At 39.3% G+C, this 19,732-nt stretch overlaps 3 protein-coding genes across 5 annotated transcripts; all 3 read right to left on the bottom strand.

Moving 5' to 3' along the window:
• Positions 1-1,133: 1,133 nt before the first annotated feature.
• LOC111342828 (endoribonuclease Dicer-L-like) lies at positions 1,134-12,629 on the bottom strand. 3 transcript variants are annotated; one of them, XM_088763379.1, is made up of 12 exons: positions 12,419-12,629; positions 10,429-11,870; positions 9,659-9,825; positions 8,776-8,917; positions 8,174-8,319; positions 7,599-7,710; positions 6,849-7,028; positions 3,840-6,419; positions 3,243-3,420; positions 2,751-2,826; positions 2,361-2,485; positions 1,700-1,838 (listed from the first exon to the last, which is right to left on the bottom strand). In XM_088763379.1, exons 1-12 carry the CDS (start codon positions 12,621-12,623, stop codon positions 1,831-1,833), a joined length of 5,361 nt encoding a protein of 1,786 aa, XP_088619505.1. In that variant the 5' UTR covers positions 12,624-12,629; the 3' UTR covers positions 1,700-1,830. The 3 variants fall into 3 exon arrangements, 2 of the variants coding, with proteins under 2 accessions (XP_022805684.2, XP_088619505.1); XM_022949949.2 differs by lacking the exon at positions 2,361-2,485 and having other exon boundaries at positions 1,134-1,838; XR_016002550.1 differs by lacking the exons at positions 1,700-1,838; positions 2,361-2,485; positions 2,751-2,826 and adding an exon at positions 3,611-3,705 and having other exon boundaries at positions 3,281-3,420.
• LOC111342820 (kelch-like protein 25) lies at positions 12,630-16,044 on the bottom strand. Its single transcript, XM_022949940.2, has one exon. The coding sequence runs from the start codon at positions 15,882-15,884 to the stop codon at positions 13,956-13,958; it is 1,929 nt and encodes a 642-aa protein (XP_022805675.1). The 5' UTR covers positions 15,885-16,044; the 3' UTR covers positions 12,630-13,955.
• A 308-nt stretch (positions 16,045-16,352) lies between these two features.
• LOC111342831 (putative RNA/DNA demethylase ALKBH6) lies at positions 16,353-19,693 on the bottom strand. Its single transcript, XM_022949952.2, has 8 exons — positions 19,545-19,693; positions 19,398-19,466; positions 19,050-19,110; positions 18,427-18,446; positions 17,775-17,801; positions 17,567-17,671; positions 17,343-17,453; positions 16,353-16,945 (listed from the first exon to the last, which is right to left on the bottom strand). The coding sequence occupies exons 1-8, from the start codon at positions 19,593-19,595 to the stop codon at positions 16,673-16,675; spliced, it is 717 nt and encodes a 238-aa protein (XP_022805687.1). The 5' UTR covers positions 19,596-19,693; the 3' UTR covers positions 16,353-16,672.
• Positions 19,694-19,732: the final 39 nt, after the last annotated feature.

Genomic DNA, 19,732 nt, shown 5'->3' with positions numbered 1-19,732 from the left:
CTGATAAGGAGACTGCAGTTCAATTCAAGAGCTTGTCAAAAGGATTCTTGCACTTTTTCAGGAACCCAATTCAAGGACTTTTTAGGTCATTTTCAAGGACCTTGACCCTCAAATTCAAGGACCTTTTGCATTAAATAGATTACTTTCAATGCACTAATCAGATACAAAATATATAAAAATCACGTGTGAAACATCATAATCGGACGCGGGATTTAAAAGGAGAACTCGTTTCCACGATTTTTGCTAGAAACTTACACTTTCGACCCCGAAAACAAAAGAAAACTTCGACTTTGATTCATTTGCACTTATTCTCAAGGACTTAAGTCTAAATTCAAGGGTGATCAAGTCCTTGAAAACAAAGAATTCAATTCAAGGACTTTCAAAGAGCGCGGGAACCCTGTGTCAAGCTGGCAATCATTTCCTTTATTCTCATGAGCTGAATGTTTGATTCAGCAGTGATTCCTTGGAAATAAATTAGATACTAGTCAGTCACCCTGAGAGTATAAAGGGTTCATGGCATCAGTAACCAAATAGCTGCAAAATATCCGCTGTGCAAACGAGTGTTAAAATGTAGGTGAGATTTCATCGCATCCCTAACCTGAAAGCACCGATCTAGCCACAAAAAGGTTTTTAACCAGTTGTTACCGTAACCAGTTATGATTGCAAAGGCATTTGTCCGCAGGGTTACGTTCTAATAGGCCTGCAATCAATGGAGGTTACCGATGTGCTGAGGTGATCTGCCAGGATATGTATGTTCTGGAGATGTGTATAGCCATTGCAAACATGTAAATAAATTGTTTTGTCATATTTTGACGCCGTCGATGTGGAAGTTTCCGCACCATTTATGAAGGCCGATGGCGTTCGTTTTAGATTAAGGGCACCTATGTGCTCTTTAAATAAGATTACTTAACAATTACTCTTTGAGCGCGCCAACGAAGCGCGTAGCACCAAGTTGGTTATGACCAATCTTGTATCCAACAAGCACGAATGGAATAACAGTTTTGTTAAATTCCATTACATCCTGAACATTTCGATATTTAGAGCTTTTCAGCTCCGCAACAGTTGGCGCAATGCATTTCCATATAAGGTGAGCTGATAACCGGAGTTGAGTAAACCAATCAGAACACTAAAAATGCAATATTCGGATTTGTAATTTTAATAAAACTGTATATACATTAGCATAAAGGCTGATATATACATAACACATGTTAAAAAAAGTTCGCTTGTAAAAGAAGTAATAATAGGTAATTTATTATGGAATGCGTGCTCCGTATAAACCATAAAATGTAATACTAAAAATATATTCTCGCACAGCAATAAAATTCTCTCACTGTCCACTGGGAAGTGGCAGTAATGTTATAATTTCAATAAGGAATACCGAACAAATAAAAAAATAAAAATTGAGGTTAAAATCTCTTTATACCGATAAAATAGACTGCATAACAAGAGTAACTCTGCCCGAACAATGTTGTTGTAAAAAACAAGCTAAAAAAAGTGAACCTGTCAAAAATAAATCCTTTTCTGAAATAAAAAAATTAGTAACGAAAACATTCAACTAAATTTAATAACCACGTTATGGGTCATTTAAAAGCTACTTTGGAGCAGGAGTTTTACTACTCGCGCGAAGTTTAACATAAAAAAAATAAAACATACAAAAATCAGTGACGATTGATTTTTGGGATTATGTCTCTGACTCCATCTGCTGAAGAGCCCTTAGGGCTTTCTGGGCAGCTGTTGATTTTGCAATTCGGAAATTTCTTCCCGTGGCAACGAAAGTTCCACAACCTGTTACAGTAAGGGTACATTTGAATTTACCATCCACCATTCTCTCTACCGGCCTACAAAGTGATTCCACAGCAAAAGATGAAAAAGAAAAAGACAAAATGAGGAAAAAGAGAAATTGGCCTGGCGAGCATTGTAATCAACTGGTCAACAACGATCAGAGCCATCTAATTGTTGAGAATACAAAAGTGCTTTTCCTTCGAGTAAGAGTATTATTATTCGAGTAAGAGTAGTATTATTACTGTACCCACATTAATTTCCTTCCCCCACCCCTCCACCCCGAGATGCAGCATGGGAGAAAAGTGTCTTGTCTGAGAAACGAATAAATTGACTTTACAGGCTAAAGCATGAGACCGAACCGGTAAATCTGGTGTTCAGTGTGCTGCCGACTTGCACTTTTAATCACCTATCAGCTTTACTCGAATGTGAGATCAAAATAAAGACTCAGGATGCGATAAAAGTTTGTCAGGGAAAAAGGAACACACTCTTATATTTTACCTTCGCAGACCTTCGAAAAAGAGAGGCGTGAAATTTCCTAAACTATTCCCAAAGCCACCCCCCCCCCCCCCCTTCCCTACCACGGAAAGTCGTCCCGGCTCGAGCACAGGTCCTGTCCTCCGGCACAATCAGTTCGATCCCGAACTCTTGCAGCATCTTAAGGATTAATAACAGTTGTGCTCTACTGGCTCTGATACACCTGATCCTAAATATGTAGTAGGGAGATTTAGCAAACACAACGCAACGCAAAATGAGGAAACAACAGCTTACAAAATCGTTGGAATGCGAGTGATTTTAAGCGGAAGTCTTAAGTAAAAAAGTTGCGTCGCAATTTTGAAGGTTTATACATCTCGTTTACAACGCAATGGCGTTCACATCATTACGCGCGCCGTTAAGAAAGCCTTTCGTCTTCATTCCTAAATCTCTCCATGGTCATGAACGTAATGAATAAGTAGACGAGTGGTACATACGCAAACTTGGCTGCATAAGGCTTCATCTCCAACAATCGCCGAATGGCTGACATGGGAGGATGCTCTGAGTAGTAATCTAAAGAAATAAACCAGAAATATCGGAGCAAATGTCTATAACTATCGTAAAATCCAAAACCCAAGCAAAAACAAGCAAACTGCGGGCAACCAAGTCTCCATTACAGTTGAATCTCTCCAAAACGGCCACCCGGAGGACAGAAGAAAGTGGCCATGGTGGAGAGGTGGCCATTATGGAAAGGTAGGTAGGGGTGAATGTATGGACAGCCCACCGGGACCAAAAATAGTGGCCGTTGTGGAGAGGTGGCCGTTGTAGAGAGTTGGCCATTGTAGAGAGATGGCCGTTAGAGGAGGTTCGTCTGTAATTTAGTTTTGCATCTGACCGGTTGAAAAAAAAGGTCTCGCACATCACAGAAAGAAGTGAAGCCAAACTAACTATAGGTGAAAATTAGTAAATGGAAATTTCTGCGTACTCACCCATCGAGGGCTTGAGAATCGGCAGATAGACTTCCCACACCATTTCAATGTCTGCACCACAGTCCAGATACATGGCACCAGCGACAGCCTCAAACAGATCGCCCAGCACCTTAGGTACCTCCACCTGCTCAGGATCATCTCTTCCCTCGGTTTCCATCACAAAAACACTGGAATAAATCTGGAATCAGCAAGGAGGCCTTTGTTAGCCGGAAGGTAGAGAGTTACATGCTCGATTCATCAAAATTAAGAAATAGATAACTTACCATCTTTCTTTTTCTATTTACAAAACATGACGCTATCGACATTGCCGATCCTAGTAGTATGCAAGAAGCGTGTCACATATGAACGTTGCAATAGGCCTTGCTCACCATAAAGTCGCTGCGGCCCAGAGGTAGAGTATCGCAGCGCGGAATCCGAAGGTCTGAGGTTCCATTTCTCATGGGGACTCGGAATTTTTTCTGTCCTACGCTCGTGACAGGACAAAAAACATATTTCTATATTGCTTTACCAAGCGCAAAACCTATTATCTTGCTTGTTCTTTACAAAAGATAACTTGTTTTAGCAAACAAGGGTTTTGGTCAGACGACTTAATCTCACCTCGTCATTCTTCCTATGCGTTATTGCATGCTTCCTCTCTTTCTCTTTCAGCTTCACCATAAACTTGTTCACCATGCCGAACAGCTGTGGAGAGCAGGACCTCAAATGTCTAGGAAAACCCAATTTCACAGCCAGAACAGCAAAACTGTAGTTGTTTACCAAAGCAGTTCGCAGATCAGTCAGCTCGCCTGGGGACATGTGTCTGTGATTTACGTACAAATAACGCGTCACTAGGAAATCCAACAATGCATCTCCCAAGAACTCCAGTTGTTCATAGCTGTTTCTAACTGAGTTATAGTCCCCAGGTAAGGAACTATGGGTGAAGGCTTGCATTAACAGAGATTTGTCATGGAAGCGGTAGTGTAGAGCTTCCTCCACATCCTTGAACTCGTCCACTGTCGACTCATGTTCTGAAGAGAGCCCATCGATCGATGAACTAGGAACAGTTTCGTCGTCTAACAAGGACAAGTTTTCTTGCAATGTTTCAGAAGCTTGCTGAGGTACATGGGACGTATAGTGATGACACATGGTTGAGGCTGGTTTTGGAACTGCATCGCGAGCGGAATCATCAGAAGATGGTTTCTGCACTAAGTTTTCATCTTTCTCGTCTCTCGCTATTTCCATACCCAACCATTCCAGAAACTTGAAAGCTCCATCCAATCCAAAACACAAAAGAAATGCCCCGATTAGGGCTTCGGTGCAATCAGCAATGGATTTATCAGAACAACAGACATGAAGGTAAGAGTTCAGTTGGACATCAGGAGATTCGCCTTGCCGACAATCAGAGTTGTAACCTGAACTTTCCGTCTCCGCGAAAATACTCTCATCATCTTCCTCGTCATCAACTTCATCAAGAAATGTGTCAGAAATCAAGCGACGATGCTCGTAACCCGAGTTTTCAGCGTTGCTGTCGTCGTCAAGATAGAATCCAGGCGGCAGCCAATTTACCAAAGGGTTGAACATTCGGGTGAACATGTAGGACGGGAGACCACGTTGCCTTGCCAGATAAAACAGTTGCCGGTTGCTCACTTTAATACCCCGGAGGAACGATAGAACCCCTTCGTTCTCGTACCTGTGTTTGAAGAAAACAGAAGAAGAAATGGCATACTTCACAAATGAATCGCCAAGAACTTCAAGACGCTCGAGAGAAAATACATCTCCAGCCAAGGTTGTTGTTAGAGCACGTAAAATCAACGATGACGGCGGGCCACAGGTTCGGTACAGGTTCGAAAGAAACGGGTCGGTCCAAATTGAGACAGCAGACACCTCGCTTTCTTTGTCATTTGCTGGTATTGAATCGCAATCAAATGCTCTACGCTCTGTTGGAAGGGGTACATTTAAGTCAGACAACTTATTTGGCCAAAAATCTTCTTTTTCTTTACTGGGGATCAGGAGACCTTGATGAGGTGCTGGACGAAAGAGTGGTTTGCACTCCGTTTCAGCGCAAGAATGTTCAACAAGAAAGTTCTCAGAGCTCATTGACAAACAGCTCTCTCTGGCGCCATTAGAGAGCCCCCCGGCAAGGCTTTTGGCAGCAGATTTCTCAGTCAGTTCTACTTGATTGGAGATCTTGAGATCCATAAACACTTCCGGTAGCTGTGCGGAGAAAGGAGAGGTCAGGTTGACCAAGGCCACCTGAGAGGACCTTTTGCCGTTTGACTCTACTGCAGAGGACCCTATTGCAGGCAGAATTTCCTCACCCATCGTCTCTCCAACTGTCACCGGTGGCAGTGGAACATCCTTTGGCCAATCCACAACTCCTATACCAAGATCCCTAACAACCCAGCATCTTAGCTCCTCGGCAACCAGAAGCGATTCGATACGATACAGCACAGCTGGCAGATTAGATAGCTGCCGCCAGAGGTGTCCTGGCACCGGATGAATGGAACACAGCTCAGGAATCAGGTACACCTTCGACTTCCTTGACCGCTTGGAATTCTTCTCTGGTATACGCGGGTGTTGTCCTTTGAAGTTCTCATACTTCGGTAACAGGAAGTTCAGTCGGGATGATGTGTGATCTACATCTAGCATGGGTTGGTCCAGGGATACCTCCACATCGTAACGAATTTTAACGTACTCAGCAAATGTACCAGCTACTTCAATATTTGGAAATGGGTCTGATGGGCTGAGATCGTAGCATATGTCAGCCACATAGTAATGGCTTCGTTTCTCGTTGTATGTGGCCGTTACAACTGTATCTCTGAAAATCTCAGCGTCGGTGATGTCAGGTGGCCCGGAATAGACAGGATTTTTAAAGCAGCCTAGTTTGTCCTCTAAGGAGAACATGAAATCAAACGCAACTTCCTTGTGATTGTTTGAAGAAAGTCCTGCGAGAGAGCGGCTACTGGAGGCATCCTTTAGAAATAAGATGTAATAACCAGAAAAGGCAATGGTTGGGTCAAACGATAAGAACGTAGCTGAAGATTCCTTTTTCGGTCTTGCGATCTCCTTGAAGACATACTCGGTGAATCTCTGCAGGAGTGAAAGCTGGTCAGCGGTCAGGAAAATAGATTGTGGACAGCACTCAGTGACAGTCACAGTTACTTCCCCCGCTCTGTCAAATATTGCCATACAAGGCAACTGTAAAAGAATTGAAAATAAATCGTCACTTTAATTACAGCTTGACGGTGAGGGATTCAAACTAAACTAAAATTTGAAGTGCATTTACCTATAGCCATCAAATCAGGGGCTTCTGGCGAACACATCTTTAGCGAAAATTGGTCCGTCAGTTGAATCTAAGAAAAGTAATTCTTTTTCTTTTAATATCATATATGAGGGCTCATTTCATATTTCCTGAGAATTGGGAATGTTCAACAGGTTTGAAACGAAATTAGTCAGAGGACAAACCCGGTTTATTAAAGTCCTACACCGCGAAAAGAAAATTGAGTCAGAGGTTCCTTTTTTGGCGGTTTTATAACATTGTAATTTTCCAGCTGTACCACCTTCACTTTAAATTATTTACCCCCTCCCTGTCATCTTCCTAACTCACGCCAAGTATGTTCTTCTAACCTTGGGTAATGGTTTCCTGGATAGAACCCCAATACTGTAAGAATCTGAGGTCGCCTTTGCTTTACTTCTTGACCTGAGAGCACGTTCAAAGTTCCACGGTTTGGTCAACTCCATGGTGAGCGAGTAGACATAGCATGGTTCACCACAAACGGGGAAATTGTTTTCTAGCAGGGTAGGGAACTGCACAGGAAATCAGAAAGAGCCATTACAAACCTCTAATGCGTTACAGTCCTGAGGAATTTTTAAAGAAGAGCCATCACATACAATCAATAGCACGTAGCCTGGTTATAAGTTATATAATTCGTATTCAAGATAAACACCAAAAATTAACCTGATTGACAAGCTTACTATGTAAATGGTGTGGGAGACGAATGGCATTCTTTTCTCTTCTTTGGAAAACCTTTCAGGATTGTCCTTGTCTCTGATCTCGACGAAACGAGTTCCAATTATTTTTCAGCCACATATTTTATCCTAATTATCTGAAGCACGGCATCCTTGTAAACCAGGTTATTTTATTTATCTTATTCTATGTTTTTAGCAAGGGCAGAAATAACGTTTAGTAAGGGCAGAAATAATTTTAACGTTGTATTAACCTAAGGTTACCTTAGTGTTGGTATGTATAATTATTTATACGCATAATCTTGCAATTCATGAAAGATTAACCATGAGTTAAAAAGTCGTTTGACTCGACTTCAATTTCAAAGATACATGGAGGGTAGGTAAAGCGAGGAATGGAAACTATGTTGATACCTTTCTCTTGTAAGCTCGGTTTCTCGTAACTGTTCCGTCTACTCCAACCCCACCATCGGCAACTTCACAGTCACACGGTTCATGTTGAACCGTGAGATTATAAGCGTGCCACCTACGAAGGATTGTAAACAATAGGGAATGCATCATCTTCATTAAAAGAAGAAATATGGGTGTGGTGGAAAAGGGCGATAAGATAGAAATGCTATGTTAATTAGGATCATGCATCATACGTACCTATAACCGCAGTTCAAAATATATGAACTTCATATATTCATCATATCTGATTTATCATCACGGGTTTCTTACGAATCAACTTAACGGCCCGCTCCCAGTTGGCTTATTAGCTCAATTGGTAGAGCGCTGCACTAGTATCGCAGAGGTCAGTGGTTCGAATCCCGTACAGGCCTGATTTTTTTCAGGTCTAATTTTCGCTATTGCATAAATAGCGCTCTCTACTGCGAGGATCGTGCATCATACGTGTAAATTAGCTGTTGTAAATACTCTAATTAGGGTTTCAATACAGGTTACTGAAACGCCACCCTATGATGTAGCAGTATTAAACTAGTCAAGTTTACCTGAATAAAGGTTGAAGATCGTCAGTTAGTTCTTCTCTTTTGTGCAACAGTCGACAAGCCTCCAGAGCAGCCAACATTTCAGACTTGACTTTGGCTTTTCTCATTGTATCCTCATTAATGTCAGTTCTCTTCAGTGTTACACTGCCCTGGATGACAAAATGTGTGTAAACTAAGCTAGGGAATCAATCTTCGAACAAGAATCCACATAACCCTCAACACCACAACATCAGCATGCATTTTCTCCATACTGTTCTATATACATTGTCTAAGGTGCTGACAAGGTGAATTTGTTTAACAATCAAGAGCTTGTTTAGTTGGTGATCATTTCCTTTATTCTCCTGACCTTAATGTGTGATTCAGGGATGATAATTTAAGGAGAAATTAGATGCTGGTCACTGTTAGGGTCAAAGGGTTTATGTTTGTATGCTAGCCACAAGACCAGGCTCTAGTACACACTTGTCTTTTTTAATTACTGCTTTTATAAAATATATGATAGGCACAGAGAAGCTCATGAACAATTTAGTGAACATTAATTGACACAAGTCATCAGAAAATATATGATTCTCCCCACTCTGGGTACCTAATTACTGAGTTTTTAATACCTTTATGGGTTGGTAAACAGGAGAGTTCCGGGGAAGGAACAGTGTAGCGACAAACTGTACTTCCTTGTTAGACCATACTTCTTGCATTCTACACACAGGTACTGGATAACCCACTCCACTGCTGGGGAACTTGCCACAATAGCTGGTGAATAGTACAGAGGATATATAATAGTTACTTTTTCATAGCTGAATGAGATTAAATCCGTAAAATAATACATTCTTTTCACAGAACAATTTTCACAAGCATAGGAAAAAGAGAAAATCTAGAAACATGTATCATGGACTTGAGCAAGTAGTCACTGCTGCACTGAAATGGAGGGTGGGTGCCTGAAGTACCTAGAGGTTTCTTTTTTTGTCCAGCCAGCCCCCATATAAGAAACCACCCCCATTTCAAGCAACTGTTAATGCTGGTTGAATCAATGGAGGACAAAAAAACAGGGAGGGTTTAGAGTAATACACTTTATCTAAAGAGGGTGGCGCTGAATAGTTAGAATAACTAACTTGTTGCCCTCTATCTAAAATTGTAAGAGAAATAAGATATTATGTGTATGGCTGGGAGTGTACAGAAAAAATTATGAACTGATGAAAAATTCAATATTTAACTATAGAATTTTTATCCCGTGTTTGAATATCAACTGCTGTTGGTTGAAAGGGGATTGCTTGAAAATGACTACTACTGTCACAAAAGCCCTCAGGACTGCAGTGGAATGACCATTACCAAATTGCTCAAGAAGTCAAGGATGCCAGTTGTTGCGAAGTTGTAGTATTGTATGGGAGCCTACGCTGGTGACCATAGTAGCCCCTGAGCCTACCAAGGTTAGGTCTAGTACACTTAATTTTGTGTTATTTCTCATTTGACTAAATTAAACACTGCATTTCCCACCTGTTAACAAGAGCAATACTGGAGAGAAGCTCAACCTTAGCACCTCCTTCGCCTAAGGGTTGATAGACATCTGCCTGGCTTTCTTGAAACAGTTTCCTTGTCTCATGGCCAGGAGGCCGGCTATTTGGACACCTCTCCCATAACAGTTTCTCAATCCTCTGAAAAATCTGCAAGCAATAATGACATTACTGGTCAGGGGTGTAGTCAGAATATTTCAAAGGGGGGTCACACTGACCTCCATGCTGTGTTTTACCTAAAAAAGGGTTACAACGGGGGATCACAGGCACCCCAGGACCCCCTCTAGTTAGGACCTTGCTAGTTTCTGTTAAATATGATTACTCGCCATACTTACTAAATCAAGTACTTTTAACATGACAGGACGGAAAACGCGTGCACTGTAAGTACCTCCTGTTGTCCCATACAAAGCCTTAGAAAACTTTTCTAAGGCTTAGTGTGGGACAACAGGAGGTACTTACAGTGCATGCATTTTCCATCCTGTCATGCCAGTTTTATTCCCAATCTTAACATATTAACCATAATAAAAATCACCAAAATATTGTGCATATGAGAACAAATACTATACTTGGAAATTAATAAAATTTCAATGTTTTAATTGTAAGTTAAGGCTGCCGTCACACTTTTAAGTGTCTGGCACCATTCATGACAACTTGAGCCAACAGGAAAATTTTTGCAAGGGTGTAAGTTCAGGTTTAGAACAATTCTTTCCAGGTTTAACAATTCAACTGAACCACTTGAATACTGGACAGTACCTGGTATTTTGCTTCTGTCTCAGCCAGTTCTTCTTCTCTCACAAGAACTACAAGACTGCCTCCAGCGGACTTAAGTTTGCTCTTTACACTGTAATAATTCTCGTAAGTGTTCGGCATACCCAAACGAATCAACAGACTACATCTCTTGGCATACAGTTCTTGTTCAATTTCAAATGTTGCAATCAGAACATTAATAGAGCCATCTTGAACACACACCATTACATTTTCGTCTACTTCATCAGAAAAGCTAGACTCTTTCATTTCTTCTTTTGCTTTATTACCATGAATGCATGCACTCTTAAGGAAACTGTACTTTACTACAGCATTAGAAAGTTTGTTAAGAAGAGAATTCAGTGCCTTAGCAATGATTGTGCTTGGAACAAGAATGACACACAGAGGGTCATTGCACTGATTCTTAGTGCCATAGGATGTTTGCAAGTTCAAAGACTGAGTGTTTGGGCCTTGAAGAATGTCTTGACTTTCACTTGATGAAACCTTGTCTATGAGACATGATTCACAGGATTGGAGAGGTTCTTCATATAACCCCTGATTAGTACCTAAGGTTGGCACTGAGTTATTTACTTCCTGATGTTCAGGTTTTAGATGCATTGATGTGCGAGAAAGAAGTATTGATCCAAGATCAGTTAAGTCATTCACGGAAACTTCCAACTTTTCTTGTTCTAAAATACTTATGACTAACCTAATCTGCGTTCTACAGAATTGCAAAATAAGCACAATTTCACCGTCCACAGACTTCTTCTCCAGCTTGTCAATCTCCCTAACAGTTATTTTTGCCATGTACCAGGTACACCACGATCCCAACAATAAAAGAACCCTGTGGCCCTCAGTCAAAATATGTCTTGCAAATATTACACAGGTCTCAGTCACCTGATTCATTCTGTAATCTTTTAGAAAGAATAAAGCTCTTTCAAAAATTTTGCTTAGATTGAAAATATGTGGATCCTGAACATGACTACAAGTAAAACAACCAATTTCCATTTCAGTGTATTCTCCATATTGGTTCAAAGCCAGAAGATCACTAGAAATTAGTGTTCTGCAATTAAAAATCTGCTCCAGTGAGGTTAAAAAGATTTCCATATCTTCTGAACAATCTTGATGACAAAGAATTTGTGATGAAAGGCCCATAATGTGTGGTCTAGATTCAAGATTACTCTCTTTCATTTTCTGAAGTATAATAGCAAAATGATGCTCCTGATTTAAGACAAGGTGACATTGGTCAAAAATAATTAAACTGCATAATGACAATTCCATTGTTCTAGCGATCAACCTCTGTGCAAAAGCCTCTCCTGTTGTTACTATTATGTCGCACATGGAGAAACTGCAGTTCCACTCATCTTCAACACCTGGTTTCTTGAAAAATGCTTTTACAGACAGGAGACTTTGGTTTGATATTCCTGTTAGGAAAGGCTCCACAATGGTGGCTGGTGAGATAATAGAGAAGATCAATATGAAGACCTACATGTAATAACCTCTTCATGCAGTATGCCAAACAAACAGGGTAGTGTACTTAGCAAGATTACCTTTTTTTCACTTCTATTTAGATGGGTTTAATGATGATTTGGTGATCAGTTTGACTTTTGAGTCTGATTTCTGCCCATGTGAATAAAACTTCAGCACAAGTAACCATAATACATGTAGCACCCCAAATATGATGCAAAATGTACTTCTCTTTACCATACAATACCAATAGATTTTCAAACACAAAAGTGATACGTACGCTAGAAAAACATCAGTTTGGCAATATTGTACGATTTATTACCAAATTATCGGAGCTAAACATATAACAAATGTAAGGCCAGTAAGTTGTGACTAGTGATAAGTTACCTGAGTTAAACTATCAATGATTATGAAACAATTTCTATTTTTCTACGGCAGTACAAAAAAAAAAACCGTTAACTGATTAAGAATAATCAAGTCCTGGTTGAAAAGTAGGCTGCAGTGCCCATTTGCTCAGACAATTCAACCTCACCTTTCTCATCATCCACCAAAAGAATCATTTTGCCACATTTCACGTTTCTTCTCCAAAACTCTTGACACACATTGAATGCAATGAATGTTTTAGACTTGTCCCTTGAGACACAAACAACGCAAGATTGTTCGCTCGCCAGCACTCGTTCAGCTATATCAACAGAATGATGTGGCCAGACAAATGACATCTCCTGAGCCCTTTCCATTTCATCCGAGTCTTTTTACACCACTTCTGAGATCCACGAATGTAATCTTTGGACTATATCTAGCGTCACTTTAAAAATTAGGAGATAATACTGGAGGCCACGTTTGCCTTGGTCCTTCGTTCCCAGTCTTTAGCAGATGACGAAAATTCAGGGCTGCACAAAACGCTAACCGGTGGGGGTAGGTGGGGGTAGGGTGGGGGTAGGGTGGGGGCGAGCTCAGGAATGATGGAAGAAGAGTGCATTCTGCCATGGCTAATCAGGTTCCTGCCCGCCCTTGGCTGAAGCATCTTCAAAAAATCAAATACCCAAGTGCCTAATGACGTGACAAGGCAGGCAAAACAGCAGAGAAGTATATCAAAGGATCAGTTTTGTTTTTCAGTATTATCTTTTTATAGCAAATTTTGAGGTTTTGTAAAGATAGCATTTTCATGTGCCTACCTAAAAGCAAACCAAATTCACTACATCTTAATTGATATCCCATTCATAAGCAAACAATGTCTCATTTTGTCTTTTGTACTTATTATTTTTTTTTTAACTCCTAAAACTCAAAATTTGTGCTATGGCTTGCTCATCATTTGCATGCAAATACATTGTAAACAGTGCATGCATCCAACAGGATTAGAATGCACAACCAAAGGCATGACAAGGACAGTCCAGGGTAAGGCTGTGCTCTAAGAAAAATTGAAGGGTGCCCAGTGCTCTGAAACTGTGAAATCCAGGGTGCCCTGGATATGCTATATATGAAAAAAACTAAGATTCCTGAGTCGCCCAAGAGCAAAAGTAAGGCGGCAGGGGCCACTGGGCGCTGCTAGACCACAGCCCTGAGGGGTACATGGGTGCAAATGCTGGTGAGATACTTGAGCCAAACCCTAAGATAGAAATATAAATGCAATGAAAAAAATGATAAGCTCTTACACCATGGGTACAAAGGAATGGTCACAAAAACAAAACATGGCTAACATGATCTGGCTTTAGTTTTCCTTCACATTTTGGCAATCCCCTCCCCAAAAAAGAAAATAACATATCAGTTTATTGTTTGTTTTCCATTTCTCATTTCTCTTTATTGGTATCTTGATTAGTTTTGCAACATTTCCAAAAAGTTAGAAAATTCTATTAAGAATTTACTCTCATAGCAAGAGTATTTATCCTCTGACTCTTTTACAATAAAGTTTCCTTCTGAGACAAAGTTCTGAGACAAAGTTCTTTCATTTTTAATTTTGGCATTTTTAAAACTGCATCAAAATATTACTTTAGGATTTCAATCATGTTTTCTTTCCCTGTAAAGTTAAGTGTGTTGATAAGAAAAAAATTTGAAAAAAAAAGCTTGACTTTTCACATAACAAGGCATTTCCTTTTGTCATAGCCACATGACATTGTAGATTTGGTGACAAAGTCTGGAACACAGCTTTCCAAAAGACGGCTATCAAGGAAACCTTTGAAAACCCTTACAGAACATGCATTTATGAAGGTGTGATTGCAAACAGAAATGGCTATTTCAGTTTTTAAGCTCCATTTATCTTCCTCTGGGTCATAACCTTCAATTTTCAAGCGTAAATCTTTGATCGTACAACCTGATTTGCCCACACTCACAAGGAGCAACGCATACAGATTTCCATCAATAGACAAAAGATTTCTCAAATCTTTTGGTCTGAAATCAAGACATTTAAAACTTGCAATAAACTGCCACTCATTTGTTTCTGGATTATACACTTCACAAGGCTGAATGGTTTCTCCAGCATTTATTCCACCAGCAATGAAGATCTTTCCACCTACTGCAGCACCATACGTCCAATCTCGGACTACTTGGGTGTTTGGAATTTTGTCCCATTGCTGTTTTCCAAGGTGGTACCTTTCAACATCACTCACAAGTGTGCATTTGTTCCCTTGTTGCCATTTTATACCACCAATAAAATATACAAAGTCATCATGAGCCACAATGCACATGTCCTCTCTAGAATGCAAATGATTCAGTTTTCCTATCAATTCCCATGAATTTGAATCTGGTTTGTACTTAGTGATGGAGAAAATATGTTTTTCCTCATCGCAAAACAAGCGGCGGGCATGCAATCGACAAAAATCATCAAAATGCTTGGCTCTATTGGTGCACGGTTCTGCTTCCAAGGCATAAATTTCATCTTCATCTTTAATAAATATTTGACGCATATATCTATTTTCCTCTATGGAGGGTAGTTGCACCCAGCTGTTGCCATATGGATTATAGCATACATGTTTCCAGTATTGCTCATTTGAGGCAACTGATTCTAGAACAGTCCCATACAGTTTTCCATGACAAGAGAAAACAGGGCCATTTCTGATGTATTTAGGAGGCATCTCTCCCATTCTGCACCACTTATGTTCTTGAGGAAAATAGCACACAACATCTTTGCTCCCATAGCAAAGCAGTACAGACGTCTCAAGGGACCTTCTTGGTCGAGCGATTAATGGATTGTCGAAGTCCTCCGAGTCAATCAATTTCAGAGCCTCTTCAACAAGACCTAAACATCCATTGTCCTTTACCAGGTCATCAGTCACAATATTGTTGCAGAGAAAGTCACGCGAAACGTAAACAAGGCGAACGCGAGAAAAGAGCTCTGCAAAGCAGTTATTTCTTCTTCTTCTGTCCCGCTTTATCCAAGCTAAAATTATTTCAAACACATCTTTCTCAGCATTTACATCAATTTCGTCTTCTGAAATCCACATTTCGATTTCTTTGCTCGACAAATTCAAGAACGCATCTGTTTTGGAGATGGTGCTAAAATTTTTGAGAACAAACTTTTTGCTCATGGACGAAAGTTGCTCACTCTGATATCTCTCGAAAAAATAATAGTTTGAAAGACAATTTGAGATATTCAGCTCTAGTTTTGGGGCTAAAACTCCCTCTGCGAGAGCTTTCAAGTCGTGAAGAAACAGAAAGTCGGCCATGGCAATCATCTCTCGAGCTTCTTCAGCTTCGATCTCTACCTGACCACTATAGATAAACTTCAGCGTGTTTCTCATAACAGCCTCAGTGAACATCTCCAAGCGAATCACTCCTTCCTTAGACTCTTTCATTTCGCTGTTAAGCAGCTTTTCAAAGAAGGGACTTGCTTTGGAAAGAATTTGCTTGTGAGCCTTGAATTCGACGTCTTCAGCCACAAGAGTGACATCAAATGGCTGGTCGAGTGTTTCTTTCGCAATACCGGATTTGAAGTCTTCATTGCTTGGGCGGTGAGAATTACACTGTATACAACTACCAGCATCTTTTGAGTCGATTTTGATCATACTCAATGAATGGAAGTGTTCAAGCTGAACACAATCTGTTCATACTATTCAGCTGCTGCCCACCTCTATTTCCGACTTCTTTCCTCTTGTCTGTGGTGGAGGATTTGGGAGAGAAACTGGACGCTAGTGAGACAGCGATCGCGAGGCGCGAGCGAGTAGCGTGTCGTCACGCGCGAACAGTGAGGGCTTGAACTATCACTATGATGGGATGGGAAGATAAGCGTAAACGAGAGACACTTGAAGTTAATTTACAAGTTGACAGGTAAAAACGTGCATAGCCATAACCTGTCACCCATACAAAATAGAATTGTGCTATATTTTGCCTTCTTCAGGTAAAATTATAAGTTTCATTTGAAAAATTTTTGCTTGGTAACTTTGTGGTATCATTGATTTGAATTGCATGCAGTAAGAAATTAGACTTAATTTACAGCATGGGAGTTGGTAAGCATAAAGAGAAAGGCTGTCAAATCAAATGGCTAGAAATAATTTAAAAAATTAACTTAAATTTACTAGTTTACTTTTTTAACAGTTATCATTATAATTATACTTAACAGTTTTTTCGTACTCCCCATTATCTTTGTTTTCATAATGTTTGTCATGACAGTTTTTACAGATTTCCAGTCATTCTAATATTCATGCAGACTCATACTAGTTGCTTATCGTCTCATTGAAATTCAGCTGAACCGAGAGCTGAAAGAGTCGAGACATAGCGTAATCCTCTTGGATATGTTCATGTAAATCATTCATGATCGACAAACATACAGAATTTAATTCCATAATAGCTCTCGTTATCTTCCCAGATTAATCTTGAATTTAAGAATCTTCGGCACATTTCTAATGGTAAGTGAAATTCTTGTAGTTCGTTGTAAAGTGTCCCCAAGTATAGTATTTTTACAGGCATCTAGATTAGCCACCTTATCTGTGACAACATCATAAGTTCTCTCTGCAATACCATGCAAGTAATTGTGATAGAGGTCTTCTGTCAAGATGAAGAGGCTTCTGGGCTCCAATAAAAGTGACATAAAATAACGTTCATCCAGTGTTAATGATGAAGAGTTCTCCTGAAGGTAAAAAATAATAAATTCGTCTTTATGCAATGACTGGCATACTATAAGGGTCAAATGGTCAAAATCATTGACTCAGCAATAAAGGGACTCACTTTCAGACTTTGAGCCCAAATTGGTCTCTCATTATAGCCCCTCTTCCTACCTCATAACACAAGGTATCTGCTATAATCCAGCCCCCTGACTGCACATGAGATCATGGTACCTGATATAAACCCACCCACCCCTACACAGGAGATCCACTGTAGGTGGTAAAAGCAATAACCCCACCATCCTGCATAGGAGATCCATGGTATCTGCTAATTTAAAACCCCACCACCCAAGTAACTTAGTGGTTACTTGATTTGTTTGTTATTATTCCTTATCTTCACTATTATCTAAAGCTAGCCCCAACCTCTGTATTCTCTTCCCTCTTATTCAAAGGATGGTAAAAATCCAAAAAGGTGTGAGATCCAAGATTTATTGTTGACACCACTGGGTAGAACAATGGACCATCTTCGTGAGGCTGAAAGACAGAAAAACAGTAAAGAGGGTGAAAACTACTTGACGAGTTGATTTTAGAATTTCAGTCTGTGATTAATTAAACGATAGCTTTATAAATATCATTTAAAACCTTACCATAATGCCTTGACCAGGTTCATACTCATTCACTAGAACATGATTTGGAGTGACAGTGTTAAAAACTGACAGGGATCCAACTTGAGTTGTATGTTTTTCCAGCCACTGAAATTGTGATAATCAAGTATTAGCAAAAGTTAAGCAGAGAAAAATTAATATCTGGATATAATTCAATTTTAATCAAGGTAAGGTGAGATCAATTACATACCCTCGGCAGTTTTTCTGGGACCATTCCCTGTAGGAAAAAAGAAGGAAAACAATTGGAGATTCAGCAAATTCAAGACTGACCCACTAGCCCCCTACAATATCATAAAATTCCTACATTATCAAACAGAAAGATGAAGGAAGAAAACAGTTACAAGGGGATATCACTGTAAATTCAACATGCCACAGAATTTTCAAAACTTGCAAAAATTGTATAACAGAAAGTGGTTCAGTTGGAATTATTAGCCTGGTGGTTGTTTTGGACAGCCATGCACTTATTAGCCTGGTGGTTATTTTGGGCAGCCATGCACTTTATTTTATTTGTTTTATTACTTTTTTGTGATGTAAATTTAATTTAATTTAGGGTGCAAATAAAGTTTTTTTCGTTGTTGTTATTGTTGGAATTCGTAATGACATTTTAACCCTTAAAGTTCCATGGGTGACCAAAACAGGATTTCCCCTAATTACAATATAAAATAATAAGGAAGAAGAAAGATATCAATTAGAGGATTATTATTTATTAATAATGCTGGGCATCATTTTCATTAGAACTTTTGAAAAACAGGATCATTTTTTGTTTCAGTCACACAAACGGAGTCACAATATTTACACAGAATTTAATAAAAACTACTGAAATTATAGTTTTTATTGTTTACCTTTGGGTGAGGCAGACCACCTAAAAAAAATTCCAAATAAAAACATCAGTTTATCATTCATATCTATTCTGCATAGCTGTATTGTTTCAAGTTGCTTGTTGGTTTAACATTTTTCAAGTATAACTGTCATTTTTTTTTTGCTTTGAATTTTTTCTCATAAATCATGATTAAATCGAAGGAAAACGAAAATCAAACAAAGGTCAACCTATTTATTATATTCTGAAACTGCATGAAAAAAGATAATTGAAATTTACAATGTTCCTTGTCGTTGTCCAAATTTTCTTTCAACAAAACTAATTCAATTAACAAAACCTATATGGAACCTTAAGATTATTCACAAATTGACTGTAGTTAGGTGGCAGGTACAAAAAGCAGGTCACAGGTTACAGGTCACAGGTCACAATTAACAGGTCACAATTAAAGAGTTATACACCGGATAGAGCAAAGGCATTGCATTATAGTGTTCCATTTCCGGTCATCAGAAATGAACATATAATATACATGAACAAATAATATACAATTGTGACCTGTGACCTGTGACCTGCTTTTTGTACCTGCCGGTAGTTAGGACAATTTCAAAGGATTGATAATGATAGATCCTGAGACAGATTATGTCTGCTCACCCCAGTTTTGAAGTCTTCTTCCAGACAGCTTGGTCCATTTTGGCTTAGGAGCACCATTTATCTAATCAACGAAAGAATAAATTCAAAATTTTCTTGCCTTAATTGTTATGTATTTATTTGTTTACTTATTCATTTGTTTATTTATTTTGTTTTTGGTTGGTCCTTTTAAAAATGTTTTGAGCTTCATAATGAAGAATGATTCGAATTCTTGTTCTCAAAAAAGCAAAGAAAACAAAAGCAAAGGTCACCACTGTTAGGGATTGGCCTCACCACAGCGGAGTAAAAATCAGAACATCCGCCATCCCCATAAGGGAGAGAACAAAAGTTTAAATTTTTCAATATTCTCACCTGATCCAAAAGAAACTTTTCCTCGTCTTCTGAAATGAAGTTCGGAATGTAGAATGCTTTTGGCGGGGCCTAGAATAATTTTCAAGAGATTGAAATTAAAAAAACCGATCTAATGAGAATCAGTGTGAATCTAGCGTAGTTTTGTACCTTTTTTATAAGGTAGCTTTCTAACTCGAAACGATCAGCTGCGTCCGCCATATTTCCTACCCAGCCTTTCACGGCATTTTTTAAAGAGCGGTCGGGGAGGATCGTGGGCCTTTCTTTTTGCGACCAACACAGTAACTTTTAGAGGAAAATTGAAAAAAAGATATATAAAAATTCCAAATGTACTTGTA

The sequence above is a fragment of the Stylophora pistillata genome, chromosome 6 (genome assembly GCF_964205215.1).
Source record: "Stylophora pistillata chromosome 6, jaStyPist1.2, whole genome shotgun sequence".
In the NCBI taxonomy this organism is placed as follows: domain Eukaryota; kingdom Metazoa; phylum Cnidaria; class Anthozoa; order Scleractinia; family Pocilloporidae; genus Stylophora; species Stylophora pistillata.
Note: the sequence above shows the minus strand (reverse complement) of the source record. Positions and strands in the feature narration are given on the sequence as shown.

Bases quoted from the DNA above. Each gene is read 5' to 3' on its own strand.
- LOC111342828 (XM_022949949.2), bottom strand. From the start codon at position 12,623: ATGGAAAGGGCTCAGGAGATGTCATTTGTCTGGCCACATCATTCTGTT. The intron at 7,711-8,173 runs GTAAACTTGACT...AATCCTTCGTAG, and splicing joins GATCTTCAACCTTTATTCAG to GTGGCACGCTTATAATCTCA. The intron at 7,029-7,598 runs GTATCAACATAG...TTTCCTGTGCAG, and splicing joins ACCGAGCTTACAAGAGAAAG to TTCCCTACCCTGCTAGAAAA.
- LOC111342820 (XM_022949940.2), bottom strand. From the start codon at position 15,884: ATGATCAAAATCGACTCAAAAGATGCTGGTAGTTGTATACAGTGTAAT.
- LOC111342831 (XM_022949952.2), bottom strand. From the start codon at position 19,595: ATGGCGGACGCAGCTGATCGTTTCGAGTTAGAAAGCTACCTTATAAAA. The intron at 19,111-19,397 runs GTGAGAATATTG...TTCGTTGATTAG, and splicing joins AAAAGTTTCTTTTGGATCAG to ATAAATGGTGCTCCTAAGCC. The intron at 17,802-18,426 runs GTAAACAATAAA...TTTTTCCTACAG, and splicing joins GTGGTCTGCCTCACCCAAAG to GGAATGGTCCCAGAAAAACT.